This window comes from Crocuta crocuta, unplaced genomic scaffold (genome assembly GCF_008692635.1).
Source record: "Crocuta crocuta isolate KB4526 unplaced genomic scaffold, BGI_CrCroc_1.0 scaffold6, whole genome shotgun sequence".
NCBI classification, from domain to species: Eukaryota; Metazoa; Chordata; class Mammalia; order Carnivora; family Hyaenidae; genus Crocuta; species Crocuta crocuta.
This window is the reverse complement of record NW_027531917.1, coordinates 3,190,707-3,215,519: the sequence shown is the minus strand read 5'-3', so window position 1 is coordinate 3,215,519 and position 24,813 is coordinate 3,190,707. Positions and strand designations below refer to the sequence as shown.

At 36.6% G+C, this 24,813-nt stretch overlaps 1 protein-coding gene across 5 annotated transcripts in view; it reads left to right on the top strand.

The window, feature by feature from the left end:
• Positions 1–24,813, top strand: part of CMSS1 (cms1 ribosomal small subunit homolog) — a 386,003-nt gene that overhangs the window by 204,125 nt on the left and 157,065 nt on the right. The window contains exon 1 of one of the 5 annotated variants that reach the window (XM_077774842.1): positions 505–539. The exons of the other annotated variants lie outside the window; for them this stretch is intronic. Within the exon in view, the coding sequence (XP_077630968.1) occupies positions 524–539 (16 nt within the window). The 5' untranslated portion in view covers positions 505–523. Of the gene's footprint in view, positions 1–504; positions 540–24,813 lie in introns of those variants that run through there. 5 annotated transcript variants of the gene reach the window in all.

The following is a 24,813-nucleotide window of genomic DNA, read 5'->3' as shown; positions in this document are numbered from 1 at the left end:
GTGTTAAAGGGGAAAGAAAATCAACAGAGGAAATTACAGTAGTACTTGATACAGTGGCACCTTTTTCTTGAATCATAGGAGGTGAAGATATTTGAGAGCTTGCAGCTTTGACAATCTCTTTAAGACAGTAGCCAGAGGTCTTGGGAGAGAAAATGTTTTGCTATACACATACTGTCGCAGACTGCCTACAGCCTTTATACACATATGTGTCTACATTTTCCAAAATTGGCCTGTTAAAAATATATACGAGAATCAAGTGATTTGAAAGTAAATACCATTTCTTTTCCCCTTTGCTTTTGCTCCCTGTTTGCCATTTCCTTTCTAACCTTAATTACCGTTTCTGAAGGAATTGGTGTTTCCTGCCCTGCTATAGTTTCTGTTAGTTTTGGATAGCCCATCAGTTGTTAAGATACTTGTCATGTCTTTTGGAATCTAGCATATCAAGAATTGAGTATGGTACCAGGTTCTCATTTCTACCTTTTGTTTTTAGGTAAGTCGTCTGATTGGGGTGACATTTCATTTGATGGAATTTCCATTTGGTAAAGTATTACTTTTTTTATCAAATGATGTAAACTTTTGTTTTTGTGATTTCTGTCTATATTTTCCCACAACACTGAACTCCATAGTATACTCTATCTAAAAGGCAGAGTGTGCACAAAAGAGAGAGAGAAAGAGGACTGGGAAACAGAAAAGACATATAACTAAATATATTTATATTTATATGTCAGAAATCACTATTGTAAGAAACCTGAGCCACCTGGATGGTTCAGTCAGTTGAGCATCTGATTCTTGATTTTGACTCGGGTCATGACCTCACGGTTGTAAAATCAAGCTCCACTCCAGGCTCTGCTCTGACAGCACAGAGCCTGCTTGGGATTCTCGCTCTCTCTTTTTTTCTCTCTCTCTGCCCGTTGCCACTCACACACACACTCTGAACTCTCTACCTCTTATAATAAATGACACATAAACATTTTTTTAAAAGAAGTAAAAAAAGAAACCTACCTTTTCATATCTGTTTTTGTGAATTTAGCCTTTTAGAATTTCAGGAAGTAGAAGAGTTATTACGGTGAGTCCCCCTCTTATCTGCAGTTTCACTTTCTATGGTTTCAGTTACCTGTGGTCAGCCACAGGTCCAGAAAGATGAAGTTCCTTCTGACATATCCTCTGAAAGTCAAGAGTAGCCTAACACTATATCATCATGCCTACATCATCTACCTCACTTCATCTCATCGTATAGGCATTTTTTCATCTCACAACATCACAAGAAGAACGATGAGTACAATACAATAAGATATTTTATGAGATAGAGACCCCATTACATAACTTTCATTCTAATATATTGTTATAATTGTTCTATTTTATTATTAGTTATTATTGTTAATCTCTTACTGTGCCTAATTTATAAATTAAACTTATGATGGGTATATATGTTTAGGAAACAACATAGGATATATAGGTTCTGTACTATTAACAATTTCAAACACCTACTGGGGATCTTGGAACATACTCCCTATGGACAAGAGGAGACTGCTGTATATTAAATGTATTTTTTAAAAAAAGAATTGGGCTTATTTCAGAGAATAAGTTTAGAATACTAACTTGCCAGTTGTATTTGGTGAAAATCTGACATTCCTCAAAAAGTGGTTCTCCGTCTTGGAAAAAGCATTCTAAATCATCAGAGAGCTTTTCTTTGGAATCATAGTTTTAAGTGTTCAGGTATTTTTTTCATTTTAAAACAGTTATTAAATAGGAACAAAATACACAATTTTGGAAGCACAAAAACAAGATTCTGTGGTGCAGAGATGGTACCAGGGTTTGTAGTCCATAATTACGGAGGGATAAAAGGACACATTATAACATCAAATGGCTTTTCCCTGTTGTTCTGGATCTTTTCACTAATAAAATGAATGTCTGTATTTGGTACACTTTCTGCAAAGGTAGGTGAATTACAAATCCTAGCAATTTGTTTTCCCTCAGGGAATGTTTCTTTCTGCATAGAACCAGGCACATATGGATCCATTGAGTAGATCTATTGAGTGGAACCTGAAAACTGCTCCCAGCATCATGCCTTTGCAAGTGTTTCTTGATTAGAGATTTTGTTTTCTTCTGGGGATTAAGTTGATAAAAAGATATACCTTAAAATACCCAGGGAACCAGATGAATGCCATATTCTTTTGATTCTGCTACTCTGTTATCTCTTCCCCATCCCCAGTCTTAATTTTTTAAACTAAATACTTGGTATTCATAGCTGCAAATCCTGTTGAGACCTTGGAAAATTGGCATTTATTTTTGCTGAGTGAGAGGCCTGACAATCCTTGGATACTGGATGAAATAGTGATAGGATGACATTGGCATTCTACTCAAAAAGTTTATGGCTGAAACAGAGTTCCTTATAGATCAGAAAGCTATCCTAAATCTACCCAGCAAAAGGCTCCACCCCATAAATCCAAGAGCATGTAAGTAGAAACAGTTTCTGCTCTGCAAAGCATTCTGCTTCTGACTGAGCGAATGAATGGATAGATGACTTTTTGAATGAGAGTGTGAATATTTTAATATTAGAGATATTTTTAAACCAATAACTTCCCATTTTAGTGACAATTACCTTGTGTTTGGCAACATATGATATTGTAAGGATGCTTTCTCATACTGAGATTCTGATAATTTCCATGTTAATAATCATGTATGTAAATTTGATTTCTTTTAAAAACCTTTCTGAAGGCAGTGGTAAGTGAGAAGCAAGGGATGAATAGTATTCTTTAACTCAAAGTGTTCAAAAAACAGGGCAATTAAAAATAAATAAATAAAGGTGATAGGATTTCTAACACCTTCATCTGTCTTTTATATTCCAAAAGGATAAAATATCTAAAAATTCTGCTTTTCATATCTTTACACTAGGAAATAAATTGGTAGATGTAAGTTCTGCTGTATATGAATTATATTAAACTAAGTTAATTTCATTGCTGTTTTTTTTTTTCCTGAGAATGTCTCTAGTTTTCTCATTAATGTCATTAAAAGACCAAAACTAAACAAAATATTTTTTTGTATTTCCCTAGAAATAGCCATCCAAAGATAAGTCCAGCATTCTGATATTTTATTTTATAACTTTGGGGAAAACCAAGGACTTCTTGAAGAACACATGTTACTTAGTAAAGAGTAGGAGCATCTGGGACTAACAATCCTCCCTAATATTATAAAGACAGAAATTATGATGCTTACAAAAGAATTTAGATCTCCCACCCCATGCCAAGTTAAGTATTTTATACACTCAACTTAGCTTCAGCTCAGCTAAACTGTCATCAAAAAAGCAGACACATGTGGTTTCCTCAATTATAAAATGAGTTGGTATCAGGATTAAGACCAGTGATGGATTTATTGCTGGATCCACTAAGCATATTCTAACAGCAGTTTCATTTCAAAGCTAGCAAATTGTATTAGATAAAGTATGCAGAGACTGTTTGAAATTAAATTTAATAGAAAATGGAATGACCATATTTTTTGTTTCTTTTCTAAAATAAACTCCTTCTAAGCTGTTGGGTAACTTTTTAAAAATAGTCTCAATCTCCGGTTCATTGCCTCTAGAATTCTCATGGCCCTTGAAACTGAATATTGTGATTATTGAGATAAAAGTTATTATAGCTATGATTGACAGTACAGAAAAGAAACATGACTCTTAAATTCTCTGTGCCTCAGTGTCCTCTTCTATTTGCCTCCACCTGACTGAAAACCCAATGAATTTAGAGACTGTCTGCTTTTGCTGATTTCTGTACCTATCACTGTTGCCATATTGCCAGATATACTGTAGGTACTCACATAATATCTGGTTAATTAGCAAAGGTACCATCAAATGTATAAATCTCAACCACATGTGAACATTGTACATGTTAATGAGATGATGTGCAAATGTGTGTGTGTGTGTGTGTGTGTGTGTGTGTGTGTGTGTGTGTGTGTGTATCCCAAACCTGAGTATTGAAAAATAGTTGTTTTTTAAGCTGATTCATACTAACCAAGTTTACCCCAAAAAGACTACTTTTCAAACCAGGGCACCCCTGTTAATTTGCAGTGGATGACATCTTCTACCTGATTTGAGAGCTAGTGTTATTTATGTCCTTTAGTGCCACCCTGTTATTAATCAGTTATATGTAAGGCAACTAATTACACCTCAGAAATTGTTTAAATATAACATGGTAATAAAGGGAATAAATTAAAACAGGCTGATAAGTTCCTTTCTTCATTCTAAGGTTTCTATCCAAATCATAACTTCCTTTGATATTTCTAGATACACTAACAAGGTTTTATAGCCCAGTTTGCTTTATCTTAATCTGTGAGAACCCTAGCACTTTAGGCCAGTCATTATCTGACTTTTTTTTAACATAGTTCATTTACTTCAAATATACCATACTGATCACCTTAAGAAGTGCCACTTGTACTCACTTATCTTTTTAATACATTGACAATCTCCCAACCATTTTCAGGTTAGATTTGTTTTCTGATCTTGTTTCCTATTTTGATCTTGAAGTCTACTTTGTACTTTCTGCCAATGTGTCTTGCTTTATGGAAAACAGTACCCACTGGTGATCAGAATCACTGTTATGAGGGCAAATATGATTTTTTTTTCAGTAATGTCCATGGCCATAAATAAGTATTAAGTGTCTAGTGTGTGGGCATCCTGAGTTGTGATCCAACAAGACATGAGTCATAACCATTTGTAAGTTGTGAAATCAAAAGCAGAGGTTCTCCCTGTGTTCTAGAGTGCAATTCTCAGAACAAAACCTTGGTATGTGCCCATCAGTGTTCCACAACTTGTGTTCTGTAGAACACAAATTCTGGGATGTTCTATCAAAAGTGTAATAAGTTGAAGAAAAATAGCAATCTTTTGAAGAACCACAGTGCAAAGAAGATTAATCTAGTAAAATCTCTAGAGTATCCTATACAAAAAACAAGTTTAGCTTTGCTGAACTAATTTAGTTTGGTATACATTTTAGGGAAAGCTAGCAATAGTAATGACACCTTTAGAAGGTTATAATTTTCTCATTTTATTATTTTTAATTGTATTTCCATTCCTCTTTCTAGACCCTGTGAAATTAAGAACTCTTAATCATTCTGTTCTGCTCTTCCTCCATGCTGTCCCCAGCTCCTGATAAGAAAGCTGTGTGGAAGAAAATAGAGGGAAATAGGAAGAAAGTAAATGTGTGCACTTATGTGTGTGTGCATGTGTGTGTGTTATTATCATCTGTCTTGGTTATTTGTCTATACAGAACTATTGTGTAGTCCTTATGTACTTTAAAAGTTTATACCAATAAGATAAAATGTATTAATGTAATGTATATAGCTGTTTTTTATATTTCCACTTTAGTTATTAAATTAAAAAGTTTAAAGATTATACTCGGAAAAATAAGTTATGATAATACTTGTACTATAGGAAAACCTCCACTCTCTAGAATCTTTGAATGATGATTTTATTTTGTTTAAGTTATTTATTTTGAGAGAGAGAATCCCAAGCAGGCTCCGCACTGCCAGTGCAGAGCCCGACACAGGGCCCAAAATCACAAACCGCGAGATCATGACTTGAGCCGAAGTCGGATGCTTAACACACGAAGCCACCCAGACTCCCCTGATGATTTCAGATAATAAAATATTCTCAGTACCTGGAGGCTTTTCCTCTAATGCCATCATAATCTCCAAACTTTAAAAATATCTATTATTTTAGATGAATATTGTTCTAAAATATTCCCATTTCTTTTAAAGTACATACTGATTGTAATTTAAACTTTTGTGATGACCCCAGGTCATCATTCAGTTCACTTCATTTCAGCAAGTGTTTATTTAGGACCTCCTGTATGTGATGATCCTCCCAGGCCCTTTTGGATACTTCACAGTCTCTTTACCACTGTATAAAAACAGCTGCTGAGTGCTGTGTTTTGAGACTCTTGGGTCAGCTTCTTATAGTTTTTTGGATTTCCTAGCTGTGAAGACTGCCAGACTCCTGTGAGGGTGCCCTGCTCTCCCTCCCTCCCAGATGTGATGCTTCTGATCTTCTGTGAGCAGGAAACTGAAATAACTAGCCTTATGGACACACATTTAAATAAGAATACACTAAGGAGCTCTTTAATATGTGAAGTCCATGAAATTTGTAGTATCTGGCTGCTAAGATTCTTTTTTATCCTTTTGCTTATTTCTGCAATGTCTTGAATTGTTCTAACATTTTAGATACATGAAATGTTGCTATAAACTTAGGAAGCAGACATTTCCTTTATCCCTTTTCTTAATAGTCCTTCTAGAAACAGATTCAGATTTTATAATACCTCAGTATATGTTATCCAGTGACCAACTAAGACTTAGTTGTGCCTTGAAATATTAATCAGAAATTTTCCATCTAATTATAGTCCATAGCTTCCTTATGAGCCATTTTATATTTGCTTGAGATTTGGTTTAATTTTGACTTATAATGGGTTTTTATTAATTTTGCACATTCACAGTTTGTGAAAATATAAAATATTCCATAGAAATCTTAATACAAATTTCTATATCAGGCTCATTGTGTTATTCTCCTTTCTCAAAATGATGTGTCCTAAAAAGGTCTATCATTAAAAATCAGTATTTATAGGGGCGCCTGGGTGGCTTAGTCGGTTAAGCGTCCAACTTTCGCTTAGGTCATGATCTCGCGGTTCGTGGGTTCAATCCCCGCGTCAGGCTCTGTGCTGACTGCCAGCTCAGAGCCTGGAGCCTGTTTCGGAGTCTGTGACTCCCTCTCTCTCTGACCCTCCCCTGCTCACGCTGTCTATCTCTCTCACTCTCTCTCTCNCACGCTGTCTCTCTCTCTCTCTCTCTCTCTCTCTCTCTCTCTCTCTCCTAGAAATAAATAAAGCATTAAAAAAAAATTTTTTTTTAAAAATCAGTATTTATAAAATATTTGTTAAATTATATGGCTCTAATTTTCAGTGTAGCTGAAAATGAATTGAGTGCTGGAGAGAAGTGTGACCCAGGGTGTACGCTGTACAGAGCTTTAAGAACTCATGTGTTAGATCAGCAAAGATGTCCAAGGCTGTGGTATATGTTAGAGCAGTAAAGCTGGATGAGGTTTTTAGCACCTCCCAATGACCATGTTAATCATACCTGTACCACTATTAGCAACTGTTAGTTGGCTAGTCACATTCTTTCACACCTTTCAGAACCATTTATCCTCTTCAACCCTGTGTCCTATTTATGTGCTAAATCTACCTGGCATCCACCTTAGCAAATAAAAGCAAAAGGAGGCACCATAGTAACCAAAGAATGAAATTTCTCTGTATGCATTTCCGCATTACCAGCAGCATGTACACGGAGATCTTTTTTGAAGAGTCAGTCAATGAAGAAATGAGAATCTTTGAGTTATCTGCCATTGAAAGTTAAATTGTGGTATTTTGGTCTCCTTATAAAGATAAGATGATATCTTTTTTCTCTAAAATTGTTCCTAGCATTCTTGAACATAGCTATTGACTCTTTCCATTTAAAAGAGTCTTTTAAAAGACTCCCTTTTCTATTTACAAGTCTTCTCTCTTTAAACTGTAAATAAATGTAAGCTGATGTGTGTTTTCATAAGAGTGTGATTCACTGTATAATCTTTCCTTCAAGCTGTTATTACAACATTAAGGAGTAAGAATTTTCCTTGTATTGTCATCTAACTTCATGGCTTATTTTCGTTAGATTTTTTTTTTATTCACCTGGAATTTATTGAAGAGAGTTCTGGAAAGCTGTATTAGTTCTTTGTTTTTTAGAGGAAGTGAATAGCATGAGATTGAGATTAGGAGTATGACACAAGAAAACTGACTTGAACCCTCTACGCAATTTTATTTTCTAAGTAATATCTCTGACTCAGTAATCACTCAGGGAATTAGCCATGCAAGTTTTTTTATTCCCTGGAAAGCCCTACTATAATCAAGAATTTTGCTAGCATATCGTGTACCTTATAATTTTGTTTCTAAAATTTTGTGGCATTTAATGTCTTCATTTCCCTGGAACCTTTTAAAACCTTTGTATCGTCATATATTTTATTACTCTCACACTCTCTATTTCATGTCATTCTTTGCAATTCACTTTGCTTTTCTGCAAATAAATCAATTGCAGATTTCCTAAAAGCTGGATTCTCTCACTTATGGTCTAATGCTGTGGTTTCTTAGTAGAAGACAAGTTTACAGCCAGAAGCTGTAAGTTCCCTAAGTTCAAAATCTGTGCAAGTTTACACTAGAAAGCTAAAACATTCCCCCTGTAATCACTGAACTTCCAAAAGACAATAGATGCCTTGGGCTTAGAAACAGAACAGATTAGTTAGGCTCTGGTTATTTTGAAGGCCTGAAATAGATCATGTGAGACCCAGCATTGTTCTGGCCATTCTTATCTGAGAGCTATAGATAGGGTACAATCTTTTGCTAAGGCCTAAAAGACGTAGAACTATAAATTGGCAGGAAGGTAGCCTTTCTGACCCTACTCTCACCGGAAGGAACAGCAGGTTAAAAATTAGTAATGACTGATAACATTTTTTCAAATAGTCTTAAAGTATTTTAAAACATTTATTTTTAATGACTTAAAGTTTAGAAAGCCAGTAAACATGTCACTATTTACTTTAATTACTAAGAGCTATTTTAGGGGAGGCTGGCCAGCTTAGTCAGTAGAGCATGAGACTCTTGATCCTCAGAGTCATGAGGTCGAGGTCTACATTGGGTGTGGAGATTACTTTAAAAAATCTTTTTTTAAAAATTACTGTTTTTTTTTTAGAAAATAATAATTTTGGTCGTTCTTCCTTGCTTAGACCTCAAATCCCAAGGCAGAATTCCCCAGCTTACCGTTCTCACCTAGAAAATTAAAGAGCATAGCCATTCCAGTGTCACTTCTATTCTGGGCATCAAACAAAACTGTTAAAAGCGCTTGAGTTTCTGGTGACACACTCTAGAACTCTCATTATACATAATAAGCTCAATCTTCTTTGGAGGTGCTAAGAAGTGGGACTTAAGTTTTTGTGTCCTCAACTATATTCTTCTTGGTTCATTGTTTCCTTCCAACTTAGGCATCTTTACTAACTGTACTCCAAGAAATAAGCTAATAGTACACAGGATTATACAAAAAGCTTCAGGAGAGAAAGAACTCCTCCCAGAATTTCAGAACTGACTCATTAGAGAGAAAATTTCTATAACATTGTGTTTTATTCAGAGAATCTAAGAGCCAGAGAGAACAAAGAGACAGAAGAGCTGTCTTGAGCTCTTGAGTTGCAAGAAAGATCAGCAGTATGACCCCATTTTAGAAAAGTACTGGCCCTCCATAAAACAACATTTTGAACAAATTAGTAAATTTTATATCACGTATCTTGGTTGCTAGTCTTTTTTTTTTAATTTTTTTAATGTTTATTCATTATTATTCATTCAAGAGAGAGAGAGGCAGAACACAAGTAGGGGAGGGGCAGAGACAGAGAGGGAGACACAGATTCGGAAACAGGCTCCAGGCTCTGAGCTGTCAGCACAGAGCCCAATGTGGGGCTCGAACCCACAACCCGTGAGATCATGACCTGAGCCGAAGTCAGAGGCCCAACCGACTAAGCCACCCAAGCACCCCTGCTAGTCTTTTTTAAATCTGAGAATAGACGTAAAGATAAGTCAGTAGAAACAATGTTTTGCAGTTGAAAGAATGATATTTTATGAAATTATGATCTTTTTAATGGAGAAGGAAGAATAGCTTGAATGCTACACCCATCTGTGTCTGTCTGTCTCAGAGAATGAAACAGGGAGAGAGAGAAGAAGGGAGGAGACACAAAACAAACAGTAATACTGTTTTCTTTTTCCACAAAAAAATGTGCAATAGCTTGGAAACAAAGCATAATAAAATTCACATAGGGATTTTAAATAAAAATAGAGAAGACCAAGGGAAAATAATGGTATTAGAATAATTTGGATCTCTCAAGAATCCCACAGATCTTTTATTCAGGTGCAGTAACAATTGCATTAAGAGGGGAGTCAAGGCACAGTTCTGTTCTAAGAGCAGATTTCCATTGGTCCCCCTTCCATTGCCAACTCATATTGAACCAATGCTAAGTCCACTGTAAGCCCTTGGGCTTCACCCAGCCTGTGCATTTATTCTAGTTCCCCTGGCTCTGCCTGCATGCTTATGGCATGGCTTTGCCAGTGTTCATTCCATTGCTTTGGAAAAGCCTGTATTTTCAACAGTTGCACATCCCATTACAGCAATAGCAATGAGCATGAATTTTGAAAACCCGCATATGCATTTTATATTCGGGCTTAAGTATCCAAGAGGCCTTCGAAGTATCACTCTCAGTTTATTATTCTGTTGGGTCTACAGGTGCTTCCACGGGATGGACTTAGGTGAGGGACACCCAGAAACTGGCTAAGCAAATGTGAAAGCGAAGGGAGAAAAATCCCATTCTGTCTGGCCCAGGGATAATAGGTAGAAAATCTAAAAATATTTTTCTTCCGAATACATCATTTATTTCCACCATTCATTCTCATTGTTATTTTCCACTGCCCAGTTATTATTTGCACTTCTTCAGAAATATCAGTGTGTGAGCCTGAAGAAGCAGAGAACTGAGGTGTTACACCAGAGTCTGAGAAAATTCAAAGTTTTGTACTGAGGTCCACCTCTGAGCTCATGCTTTTTCATTACACTGTATTTGGCTGAAGATCTGATACTAGATGCACTATAACCATTGCAAAGGCAGTGTAATCTCTGGCTTCCTAGATTTTCACTGGCATTTTTGCCTGTTGTTAGAGTAGCCACACCTTTCCATCAGTTGTGGGTGTTTTAGCCATTTGGGAAAAAGAGGGCAGGGGGAAAGAAAGGAACTGGTGAAGAAATGGTGCCTGAAAATGGAAAGGTCACAGATGAAAGTGGAGTATGCGTTACCTTCTGGCTCAGGCCAGGTGGCTGGGTGTGAGTGTCATATACACGCTAGTGCAGTATCACCCATACAGTGGTAATTCCGTTTAGCCACCATGGAGTATTGTTCCTTGTTTTTTATAGTGCTTGTCAAAATGCTATGACAACTGGATGGTTTTATGAAAACAGAGCCTGGCTCTCAAGAGACAGTGTGTCTGAAAGTCAAACATGGATGGCAGCCATTGGCACACGAAGGAGTCAGAAACCACAGATTGTTTTCTCGTTGGATGAACAGCTTAAAGCAACGTAAAGTTAATTGAAGAATTCCTTGAAAGTGAAGTCAGACTAAAAGAAATGCTCTAAGTCTATAATTTACTAAATGTGAAAGATCTGTAAGTGGCAGTGAGACTAAAAGAGTTGGGGATAGGGAGAACACTTTTGTAAACAGATCTGGCTTGTATTATTGCCTAGGCAGTTTTAATTATTTGCTCTAATAATGTAGATCTCCAGAAGAATCTTTAATTAGGTAAAGCTTGATTTATGGAGTTGGCCTCATATAAACCATGATGTCATGGTGTGCTGCAGAAAATTACAGGCCTGGTCTTGCCATTGAAAACTATTATTTCTACCTGGGACTATCCATGCTCTGCATGTCTCACTCTTCACGAAATCAGAGCATCCTGTGTTCTCATTTTCACTGTCTATTGCCCAGGTAAATTTGACATATACTATTACTCATTAAGCAATTTGTCAAATATGTGTGTGTGTATATATATAAACTGAGGAGGAGCAGAGTTTAACTACTAACTCCAACTCTAGTAGTTAAAGAAATGTTTACTTCTTAGGAACTTTGAGACCAGCTTGTGATCCTCTGCAGAAATGGATTCATTCTCCCTTCTGCTGACAGACTGACAGGGGCAAGCCAGACTGTCACAAGTAGTGTCTGTGTGTCTGTCTACCTATCCTTTCCACAAACTTAGCCCCATCCTCCACTTTCCCTCTCCTTCCCTAGTTTCTTCCTAGGAAGTTCTTTCAGTGTCAGCATTGCCTGTTTCATCTGGTTTTAAATAAGAGCATGGAGCCTCTGTAACATTTTACTGTGGTTCTTACTCCCCCCCCCCCCCCCCCACCATTGCAGTAGAAGCCTTGATGTAGGGCCAAGGCCTTTTCTTTGATTATGGGTCTGCTGATTATAATTTCCTAACATTTTTCTTGCATTAATTAGACCTTAATGATTACATTTCCTATGGTTTTCAACTTTGTTAAAGTAGCATTAAGACATTAGAAGGAATCTTTCTAGATTTCAGCAATTTATTTTCCATTCTTTTAAGACATTATCTTATACCTGCCTTGATACCTATTTTAAATGATTTGCCTTTATCAGGTCATCTCAAACTGTTCAATATTTTTATGTAAAAAGTACCCCTGCCTTTCAGTTGTATTTTATCACTTAACATAGTATTTGATTAAGTTATGTGATTACAGTAACAAGTCCAACAGGCATAAACAGGTTTGGGAACAAACCTAACTGAAGTAGTTGGAAGAAGTGCATGGGGCACACTAAAGAATAGCCTTCTGGCTTCTAGAATTCAGGGTAGATGGAGCTCAGTTATGAGAACTTCTGAATCTGTACTTTCAACATTTTCTCCATTTTACAGATGAGACCCAGAGTGGTTACATGACTTGCCCAAGGTTGTCAGACCTGTTGGTAGCCAAGCTGGGTGTTGTCACTCTCAAGCCAGAGTTTTCCTGTGGTACCAGAGGACTGATACCCTGGCCCTTTATGAATATAGATTTATAGAGGGAACTTTGATTCATTACCACAAAGTGTCTGTCTTGATGCTTGCTTTATCCATAGTTTTTATGTCACTGATTAACACACATTTTACTTTAAATTCCTCTTGATCTCAAAACTGATCCTTTATTATAGAGAGTTAATCTAGGTCATGAAATCTATCACTTTTTGGGGTGCCTGAGTGGCTCAGTAGGTTAAGCGTTCGACTTCAGCTCAGGTCATGATCTCACAGTTCGTGGGTTCGACCCTCATGTCGGACTCTGTGCTGACAGCTAGCTCAGAGCCTGGAGCCTGTTTCAGATTCTGTATCTCCCTCTCTCTCTGACCCTCCCCTGTTCATGCTCGCTCGCTCTCTCTCTCTCTCTCTCTCTCTCTTTCTCTCTCTCTCTCAGAAATAAATTTTTGAAAAACACATGAAAATTTTTTTAAAAAAATGAAATATATTACTTTTGTCTTTAAATGATCATAATTAATAATAAAGAGAGAGGCTGCATGGAAGAATTTTTCAGTAGGGCTTGTCCTCCCTACCAGTCTACAACCACATCTGTTCATAGCTGCTTTTGTCCATCTAAAAGCAAATTGTTAAAGGGTGTGGACCTTAGACAAAGCCAGTTTTGGGTTGAGGCAGCACCATAAGGTTTATATTTATATGACTTTCACAAACTATATGTGCTGACTTTTCTAATATCAAGTTGGAAAGATTTTTTTTTAATCACTTTCCTTTTCTTGCCCCTTCCTTCCAGTGCTCACCTCTTGCCTCACTCTTTTGCAAAAGATTTGATGTTATCTAGAGTCAAAATGTACCTACAACTGGGCAGTTAAAAATAAAATCAAAACCATTAGGATGAATATGAAGGAAGGGGGAAAATCCTGCACTTAAATCCCTGAGGTAAAAGAGTTTTGTTATTATTGAACATTGCATTTAACAGAGCTTCCTTATAGACAAAAGAAAAGACTTGGTGTACATTATTTTTATTTGCTGAAGGGAAACATATCAGGTCTTTAACAGGGAGATTATTACCAAGCACTTTATTCTAAGCCAATGACCCTTATGTAAATAAAGCTGAATAACCACCTAGAGCAGGGTAATTGCTCACACATTCAATCTGGAGAAACCTTAGTTCTATAGTCCAATTCCATTCTTGATTGATGGGGAACAGAAGCCCAAAGAAGAGAAGTAATTTGCCAGTCACCAAGCTTTTTGGTGATAGCACCAGCCTGGAGCCAATGTCCCTTGGTATTGACTGGGATCTCAGAGCACTCTTGTTTAGAAATCATGAGCATAGAGAGAAATGGTGCTGTACTTGATATGGTCCACGTACCATACCTCACTCATTGGGCAGTGGGGACACAGACTGTCAAGTGAGTGGGATTTAGACTCGATGAAGTCAGAATATGCAGAATAAGGATTTCCTCAAGGGTTTCTCTTCACTATGGAGGGGAAAACTAGAATAATAGGTGCCCTTTTTATACTTATTTTAAAATAAATACTTTGTCAAAATCCTCCTTTCTTTAGTCAGAATTTATGGGCAAGTTTATGTTGTATTGTAAGGTAGTGAATTTATGAGAGAACTTTGGGCAGAGGTCTCAAACTCAAGCTGCCTACAGCAATCAGGCAGCAGCTATCAACAGCTGTCTGTTACCCAAAAGGCCAGGTATAAGACAGCAGAGAGAGTGCTCCAGAGGGCCAGTGTCCTATCTCCAGGGGGCAGCTGCTTCCCAGCTCCAGCTGATTATTGTCTTGTGAAAAACACAGGCATACATTTGACCACATCTAGTGATTTAAGAGAAGCTGGAAGTCTCGGTTATTAAGTCTCCTGATTTTAAATGTTAGCAACTTCTTTCTTACACATGAAACTAGAAACCTTGGAGTTGTCCTTGACTGATCTCTTCCTTTCAAAACCTACATCTAATCTATCTGGAAATCCTGTTGGATCTACCCTCAGTATATATTCAGAATCTGTTCACTTCTTACAGATCTCTATTGTGCTACTGTAGCCCAAACCACCATTATCTCTCTCCAGGATTGCTGCAATAGCCTCCCAATTGGTCTCCCTTCCATGCTTTTTCTCCTGCAGTCAGAGGGATATTATTGAAGCATAAGTCAGCTCATGTTGCTCCTCTTTTTACAACCCTCCAAAGGCTTCCCATCTCACTTAGTAAAGTCCAAAGTCTTCCCAATGCCCCATAAAGGCCCTCTCACCTCATCTCTGTGATCATATCATCTCATCACAGTGGCCTCCTGTCTGTTCCTCAGATTCACCTGTTCATTTCTTCATCATGACCTTTGCCTTTGCTTTTCCCTTGCTGGAAATGATCTTTCTCAGGTATCTCCATGACCCAATTACCCCAATCAACCCCTTGCTCAAATGTCATTTTCTCCATGAGACCTTCCTTGGCCACACTATCTAAACTTGTAGCCATACACACATACATACATTACCTTTCTTCTGCTCTTCTCGACTTTGTTTCTCTTCAGCACATACCATCTCTTAGATACTACATATTTTTCTTGTTTGTTACCTGTCTTCCACATTAGAATACAGGTTCCAAATGTTTTTGTATGTTTCTTCATTGCTGTATATACTTAGAATCTAGAAATGTGCCTCACACATAATAGGTGCTCAGTATATACTTGAGGAATAAATAAATCTAAAAAAAAAAACAACACCACCACAATTTTTTCAACTTTGGGCTGAACAAAACTCTTCAGTGGGCCAAATCCATCCTCTTTGACCTAGGGTCAAAAAGAAGAGTAAGCACCTCCCCAGCTGTACCTAGCAGTTTGGAGACAAGCACATGACTACATCATTACACCTGCCCTGCTCAGAAAACCATCAAAGAGCTCTTCCATTCCCCTCCTACATACTGGGTCCTCCTACTTCACTCTGCTGAACTTTAGTGTATGCTTATTGTTTTATACCACAACAGTTTTTCACAATATATTGATATTTTGATTATGGAAAATGTTTTTTGAATTAGTTCAGCCTCCTGAGCGAACTTCTAAACTTCTGAAAAGTAGGAAACACTTAAACAGTATGACTTGCTTTCTCCACAACACAGGGTTTAGATAGACAAGCAGCGAGTAAAAGGAATAGCATACAAACAGAGAGAAAAGCATATGTTAAAGACACTCAGGTGAAAAAGTTGTGCACTTTGGAAGAGAACAAGAGAAACTAGAGTAGGGAGAAAGGGAGGAAAGTGGCAGGAAAAGATGTTGGAGAGGTAAGCAGGGCCAAATGTTGCAGGCTAAGGTAAGCAGTTTAGATGTTATTAAAGTCCAGTGGAAGACTCCGAAATCATTACTATAAACTATTGGTACTTACAATTTTTTTAATATAATTTTTTACTCAAGTCTGACATATATACATCCTGGGGGTGTTTTTCAAGCAAGTCAGTCTTTTTTTGGCACTTATTTCAGCACCCAGACTGCCTTCCTTTTGTTAAAAAAAAAANTTTTAAAAAAAAAAAAAAAAAAAAAAAAAATGGCGGGGAGGGGTTGGAGGTGCTTAATCTGCTGGAAAAAACTAGTTTGTTTTCATATTTAAATCTAAAATGTGAAAGTTCATTTTAAAATATCTTACTAAAATAACTAAATTTATTTATTTGTACAGGAAATAAGTTTTGTTTTAGTTACATAACACTACAGATTTTGATTATGAGGACTGTGTAATAAAATAATGTTCCCCAGGCACATTCAGTCTTTTTAATTGTATCCACTTTAGTTACATACATTAAATACTAAATGGTCATTCATTTTACTGTTGCATTTGCAACTTTGCCAAGTTACTATCACATTGAAATGTATAGCATTTGCTTCTAAAAAAATAATTGTATATACTTAGACTATACCAAATGTACATTAATTGCAGTTTTTATGAAAGGTATAACTTGTCCTTGAGCTCATGGTTTATTCTGGCCTATGTATTCTAATCATAAAAATGACTCAAATGTTGAGCAGTTTACTAACATTCCATGGAAGATAGAACAAGGCTTTTTTAGTTCAGCATATGAGAACAGTAAAACATTACCGAGGTTATTTTGTTTTTAACTTCAGAATTGGGCAGTCCAAACTGAGCCACTTAGAGGAATTTTGTAGCTTGACCTTGGCCATCTACTGATTAAAAAGGCAGAATCTGGGACATGATAATATTTGATAGATGAATAGTCCATGCATAATCAAGCTATAGGTAATCTGGAAAGCTGCGGTAAAGACCAAGTGTTAGGACTAAGTTTAGAAAGTCCTAGAACATTCAGAGATAGTGCACTGTGACATATGTGAGAACTGTAAGAAGAAAAACTTCACAGATCCTTATAGCTTTCTCACAACTGATTTTCAGTAGCATTAAGTGGAAATTATAGAAGTAGAGAAATTCAGGGGCATCTGGCTGGCTCAGTTGGTAGAGCATGTGACTCTTGGTTTTGGGGTTGTAAGTTCGAGTCCCACATTGGGTGTGGAAATTACTTAAAAATAAAATATTTTTTTTAAAAAAGGAGGAGAAGGAAGAGAAGGAAAAGAAGAAAAAAAAAGTCAGAACTGGAAAGGACCATAGAGACCCTGTTTTACAGATGAGGAAACTGAGCCCAGAGAATACCAAAGACTTTCTCAATGTCACACAACCAGAATTAATGTAGGACTGAGTTGGGATTTGGAACTCCTATTTTCTAGCTCAGTATTCTTTTCCATACTTCCCTTGGGCATTTTGTTGACTGTAGTCATTAGAGTTGTACCACAATGGAGTAAGCTGGCTTGGGTGAAGAAGGGAGCTCTCTGCCACTAGAAGTGAGTGAATGACCAGGCAAAAGCTGTACAATGGCTGCCTGACATGCATGCTGATTTTCCATGAAGGAAACTTGTACTCAGAGTTCTCTAAAACTTTTACCAACTCTAATTTTAATGAATTTGGATAACTTTCATCATATTTGTAATCAGCTTTTTGCCCTCTCTACTTACAAAAATTATTATTCACTCTTATTCATGCATATGATATCCACTCTAGTTTTACTTAGAACCTATCTTCCCTCTGAGAGCACCTGTTCCAAAGTTGCATTAGTAATGCAGTAGGACCAAAAAGCAGGCCAAGACTTCAAGCTCTATTCACCATTTGGAATGATAAGTAATCACTGTACCCATAGGTAATTTTAACCTTCTACACTAGACAAAAACCAAAAAAGACGAATCTTCCATTACCACACAAATACAAATTAGCTATGTAGTTAGTGAAAGGGAGATCCGTGATATCAAAACCAATCAGCTTTCCTTCTATACACCAAGAACTTGGAATGTTAAAAATATTTGGTCAGTCTGTCACCCAAAAAGGGTAATTATTTTTAATGTAAATCATGGTAAAATTTCTTTACTGTGTAATTATATATAACCTAATGTTAGCTTAGGAATGAGAATTTATAGATTAGTATTACATTATTAAATGCATGAGATAGTAACTCTGATGAGAAATGTATTTGCTGGGACACTGGGGTGGCTTAGTTGAGCATCCAACTCTTGATTTCCCAGGGTTGTTGGATCTATCAAGCCCCACATCAGGCTCTGCCCTGAGCATGGAACCTGCTTAAGATTCTCTCTCTTGAGGCTCCTGGGTGACTCAGTCAGTTAAGCATCTGACTCTTGATTTTGGCTCAGGTCACAATCTCACAGTTTGGTTCATACGATCGAGCCCCACAACAGGCCCCATACTCAGAGCATGGAGCCTGCTAGGGATTCTCTCTCTCCCTGTCTCTTTTCTTCTCCCTCACTCACTTATGCTCTCATTCTCTCTCTCAAAATAAATTATTTTTTTTTTAAAAAAAGATTCTCTCTCCCTTTGCCTCTCTCCCATGTTCATGGGCTCTCTCTCTCTCTCTCTCAAAGGAAGGAAGGAAGGAAGGAAGGAAGGAAGGAAGGAAGGAAGAGGGAAAAGAAATGTATTTGCCAACTGGTAATGTCAGTGTGAAGAGAAAAATCTTTGTATACAACTGTATTTTGAATATAAAATTATCTCTGTCCATTCCATCTCTGCCCATTGTCCAGTTTTAGAGCTTATTATTTTTTTGTCTATAATTTAAAAGGAAATTTCCCAGACAAAAAAACAGTTTTAGACTATGTGCTTAACAGTCATATTTATAATAGGGAATTTCCAGAAAACAAGTGATTCAGTCTCATATGCCTTAAACTACCCCCTTTCTCCAGTGGAGACTAGGGTGAATTATTCATTATAGTAGATATGTAGTCACATTGGGGACCTATCTCCATAAGGTTAAAACTGGGTTTCACACTCCCATCCTGAAATCCTATGGGAAGATTTCCAGGATCCTCATTCCCCTCATTTGCACAGACCCTGGATTGCTTTGGGAGGTGGAGTGAGGGAGGAGCCTGCAGAAGGGTTTCATGTATTATGATAGTGATACAGTTAAGGCAGTGAAGGAGTCTTTTTTTCAAACATGAAGGAAACTGAGAGCCCAACAAGAGAGAAGCCACGTTACAGGACTAGAGAAGTTACATAAAATAGAATTGTCTAGAACCAACATAAAAACAAAACCTGAGACCCACTTCTATATCCTGTGTGAATTAACTCTCTTTTAAAAGTCACTGAAAAATCACTGGACTCTTTCCTTTTCAAAGCTGACTCGATAGGGAGATTAGGCAGGATATCTTTTGTGTATTTGCCTTATTTTATCCCAAGAGAAAGACCACCTAGGGCAGTGGTGACCAACTTCTGTAAAAGTCAGATAGTAAATATTTTAGGCTTTGCCTGCCTTACAGTCTCTATAGCAACTACTCAGCTCTATCATTGTAACACAAAAGCAGCCACAAGAAATACATGAACAAATGAGCAAGGCTGTGTACCATAAAACTTTATGGGCACTGAAATTTAAATTTTATCTTTTTATCATGTATCATGAAAAATTACTCTAATTTTGATTTTTCCCCAGCCCTTTAAAAAATATAAAAATAATTCTCATGGGCTTTACAAAAATAGAATGTAGACCACATTTGGGCCCACTGGCCATAGTGTGCTAATCCCTGCCCTAGAGGAATAAATCTGAGAAGACCATAGGTGTTAAAACGTGAAGAGACAGAATATGATACCTGAGGACGGATGATTTAAATGTGGTAGGGGAAATGACTGATGGGTATGCATATGCAGGGAGAGTAGATGGATGAAGCCCTGACCCTTGATTCTATTTTAGGTAATCTGAGTTGGTACTAGGTCAAATTCCACATTCTCTATTTTGATTTACTGTCTTAAAATTTATGAAATGCAGGTTTTAGCTGGCCTTTGAGAAGAAAAGCAAAAATTAGAAAAGGACATGTGACTTAGAGTTTGCCGTATGGTATGCAGAACCAATGGGACATTTTATTAGGAATGGCAGCTGATGGTTTTAGTTATCAGTGAATCATTGAGAAACTTGTCTGAAGCAGGGAGGAGGCAGTTAGCCTTAGCACAAACTACTTCATGTCATTGTAAATAAAGCTCTCATAGAATGTCTTCTGTATGGTAAAAAAAAAAAAAAAATCCATAAAAGTCTGTTTTTATGATGTAAAAGCTATATTGGTAAAATTTTTTAAATCCCATAAACTTAAAATCATAAAGGGACATTTATTAAAACAGTATGTGTGATTTACCTGCAGTTGAATACAGCTTTTGTTGTTTTGTAGGTCAACTCACCTATAATAATTGCAGAAATGGTAGTGTGGCTATTTATAACAAAGGAGTATTAATTATTATGATAATATAATTCACATTTTTTGAGCAGCTACTATCTGCTGCCACCTAACATACATAATCCCATTTATTCCCACAGCAGCCCTGTAAGGTAGCTATTATTCTCTTTGAAGATGAATTTGAGGCCCAGTCACATACACACAAAGTAGCAGGGCCAAATCTATGTCTCCCTGACACGCAAGTTCATGCTGTCTTCACTGTACCATTGCCATGGTAAGAAATGTTAGCAAAACAGAACAAAACCAAATTTGAAAAACCCATCTTCAGTTATCTTGCTGACTATCCATTTTTTATGTTCATTTTACTTTTTGTGGTTATTGTACAGTAACAGAATAATTTCCGCACCTTAAAATCATGAAAACTCACACCAATTTCGTCTTTTAATATTTGTGGTCTGTGTGTCCATTCGTTGCTTGCAGTTTCTAGGCAGCCTGCAGCCTTGAACTATTCACTGTCTGAACTTGCCCTCAAAGAATTGTTCCTCCCACCCTACCTCTATCAAGTGACAACCAATGAAAAACCCACAAGTCCAGCAGCTGCAGCTCTGGAAAGCTTCCATCAAATCCCTCATTCCCACATCCCCTTTGAAAATCACAGAGCTTGCTGCTATCTGCTTGAAGGTCATGACTAATACTTGTAAAACTTCCATAGCAAACACTGTCTACAAGGCCTAAATTCCTAAGTTGAGCTCTAATGGTAACTTACCTACACCAAAACCCTTACTGCCCCTCAGCTGCCCTACCCTAAATTCTTATCCCACAATATAGAAAGCAAATATTAGGAAAGGAGCATTCTAAATAGTCCACAGGAAAACTGGAAAGCTTAATGAATTTCAGAATGTGCCTTTTTGACAGGTCAGAATTAAATGAAATCCCTGGTATATTGAGAATTATGAGGTGACTTAGCCCTGTTCTTATCCCTCTAAATTTTATTCTTTCCATGAATTGCTTTTAGGATTCAGAAGTCAAGTATGCAATATACCTGTCTCAGAGGAAACAATTTCATTTTTTTTAAATGTGGAAATGTAGTGCAAAAGTGGCTGTTTTATGTGTGACCGAGTGATACCAAAATCCAGTTTTTAGCAGCCTTTTCAGATGTGAATCATGTTATTTAATCCAGATCTTTGAAACCACAAGCAGGCACAACGTACGGGTGTTTGATTAAAGAAATATGGTGGCTATTTTTCACCCTGCCATGCTTTCTTTTGCTTACATTAATGACTTCTTAATACATTTAAGAAAAAAGTAAATTCGCATCATCATCCAGTGAAATTGGCAAGACTAGATGCTGGTGATTACAGACAAAAGGCTCCATCAGGATAATTTCCTGGTGATCACAACATTGATTTTTTTTGGACTGCTCCGCGAATATGTCCAGGAACTCAGAGAGAAAAAAAAGCTGCAGCCAGGAGACAAATATGTGCTAATACACCACTTCTTGTCTGGAGAAAATATATGCACATGGCAGCAGGAAGAAGTTATTTGTTCTGTATTTATTTATAATGTACAGGCTGCAGAATGTTAGCATTCTGATTGTGCCCAGATGTAATGGAAAAGAATTCACTAGCATTTTCACACTAGCTTTAGTAAGGAATGTACCTTTGGAATCAACATTGGTTAAAAGGTTTTCATTTAGTTCCAGTAATTCCAAAGGTTCTTCCTGGTGCCTAAATTATGGAGAAAATTATTTGGGGCCTTAAATCCCATCTGAATCGACTATTCTTAGTCACTTTAGCTTATTTCCTTATCAGTAAAACTGAGCAGACACATGCTTTTTAAATATGACAGAAAATATCTACTACTTAGGTAAGATAGTGAGCTCAGATCTATGGTGGGGAAACCCTCATAATTCAAAAGAGACTTTCTTAAAATATTGTCGATAAAGAATATCAATGTCAGTTTTCCTAATGGGAAGGAGGGGCATGCTTTATAAGCCCAGACTTTCTGTTAAATAAACAGCCTCAGGAGAATGTCTGCTGTCATCTGTGAGCAGTGTGTACATGTAAATATATCTGTTTGAAGTGGGGTTTTTCCCTCCAAAGGAGGATATCTCAATGACTGCAGTTTTCTACTTCGCCATTTTAATATTGTGACTATCAGTTATTTATTTAAGTATTAGAAAAAACTTTGGCTGTTAAGAAATGTCATCTTCATATATTTCTCAAGCAGAATGCTGGGGTTCGTCTTTCTCCACATAGCTTTAAGGCCTATTTGTCTTATTTAAGTTTTTAGGAGTTGCTCTGATATCGTAAGTGTATATTCAAAATGAGTATCCAGAATTTTTGTGTCTGACATTAGTGCTTCCAAGATGATTATATTTGTGGTGTGGCAGTTAAAACCATGAACACTATGAAGTCCCTTAGACCAAATGTATTGAAAAATTAAAATCATAAATAAATGAGCATTCTATAAGAATTTTTTTACTTAAATTTTAAATGAAGAGGCATTCACATGAACCTTATACAACCCTCTGGTTCCTGGTAATCCAAGTACCATGAGTTTTTTTCACACCACCAAACTAATGAAGAAATTTTGCCATACGGGAGTCAGAAACTTGTTTCATTCAGTTAAGGGAGTATTTCTTGATTACCTTTAAGTGGTTTCATTATTTTTCATAACACTCTTATGTAATAGTTTTCCAAGAAAACTTTCTTATCATCTGTTTCTTATCCATTTTAATATTTATTTAGTCTATTATATCAAAATATAATTTCAATGTAGTCAATTTAAGAAAATTATTAATGACATACTTTATTCTTTTTCTATTAATTCTTTGAATTCTGCTGTGCATTTTATACTTGGAGAATATCTTTTCTTAATTTTTTTAAATGATTATTTTTGAGAGACAGAGAGACACAAAGTACCAGCAGGGGAGGGGCAGAGAGAGGGAGGCACAGAATCCAAAGCAGGCTCCTGGCTCTGAGCTGTCAGCACAGAGCCTGATGTGGAGCTCGAACTCACGAACTACGAGATCATAACCTGAGCAGAAGTCAGATGCTCAATCAACTGAGCCAGCCAGGTGTCCCTATACTTGGAGAATATCTTAATGTGAATTAGCAAGTGCTACTTCAAATGCTCAGTACCACATGTGACCAATGGCTATCCTATAAGATGGTGCAGTCTAGACCATGACATTCTGACAGGATAATGTACCAACAGTGTTATAAACTTCCTTCAGAAAAACATGTTTATAAAACTAGAGAGATTTCAGCAAACTGTAAAATTATTTAAGTAAACACCCATAAAATCAGAGGAGTTATTTTTATATGATCACAGCATTTGTAAAGCCTCAATTACGTTTACGGGATTAAAATGAATTTTTTAAATTTAGGGTAACCAGGTTGAAATGAAATGACAAGGGAAGATCATGGCCATATTCTTCAGAATAATTTTTAATCCTTCCCCCCATATTCTAGGGATATATTGAAACTTTCTTTTAAAAAGCATGGATTCTTTTTACTCAGAAGCTAAACATCTGTTAATCTCATAATCAAAAGATCATGCTGAATAAATGTGAATTAGTTGAACAGTTTTCCTATTCTATTAGCTAATACAGAATGGAAAGGAATTATTGTATGTATTTCTGGGAATGACAACCTGCCCTGTTCCTGTCACATGTATTTAGAACAATGAGCCAGGGTTTGGAATTCCACATTATATTTGGGGTCATTTGTTGGGATTCCAGAAAAAATAACTGGAAGACTGAGCTTCTACAAACAAATTATAGAACAGCATAACATTATGGTCATTAATTTTCCATTCTGAGGCCAAGGGTATCTAGGAAAACCTGCATAGAACTAGAGCAGTATTCTCAAGCACTTGTATGTGAGAATAAATTAAAATATAAACAGCTGAAATTTCTATGTGCTTATTATGTTTAAGGAACAGATTTGAGCTTTCTGCATTTGTTTATTTATTTACATATATATGTATGTATGTATTTTTAACCTTTCCACCCCCTTCTCTCATTTCTCCCACCCTAGCCTCTAGCAACCACCGCTCTGTATATGTTTTTTTTTAATTCTGCATATAAAAGAGATCATATTGTATTTGTCTTTTTCTGTCTGACTGATTTCACTTAGCATAATACCCTAGGGAACGATCCATGTTGTCCTGATAGCCATTTGAATTATCTCATTATTATACAAAATTTCAAATATAAAGAAAAGTAGAGAAGAAAAGAACCCCCATGACATCTCATGGCCATCTTTATTACATCTATATTCCTTTCCCCCATGGTGGATTCTTGGAAAGCAAGTCTCAGACATCATATAATTTTCAAAGATTGTCTATTCTGTGACTTGACCTTTCATGGGCTTTGAGGCTAAAATGAATAAATAAAATATGATCTTTTTTCTCAGAGATTTCATCAAATCTGTCTAGGGTAATAATCTTTAGTAGTCAATATAATTATAAATCAATTGTAACAGAGACCCAG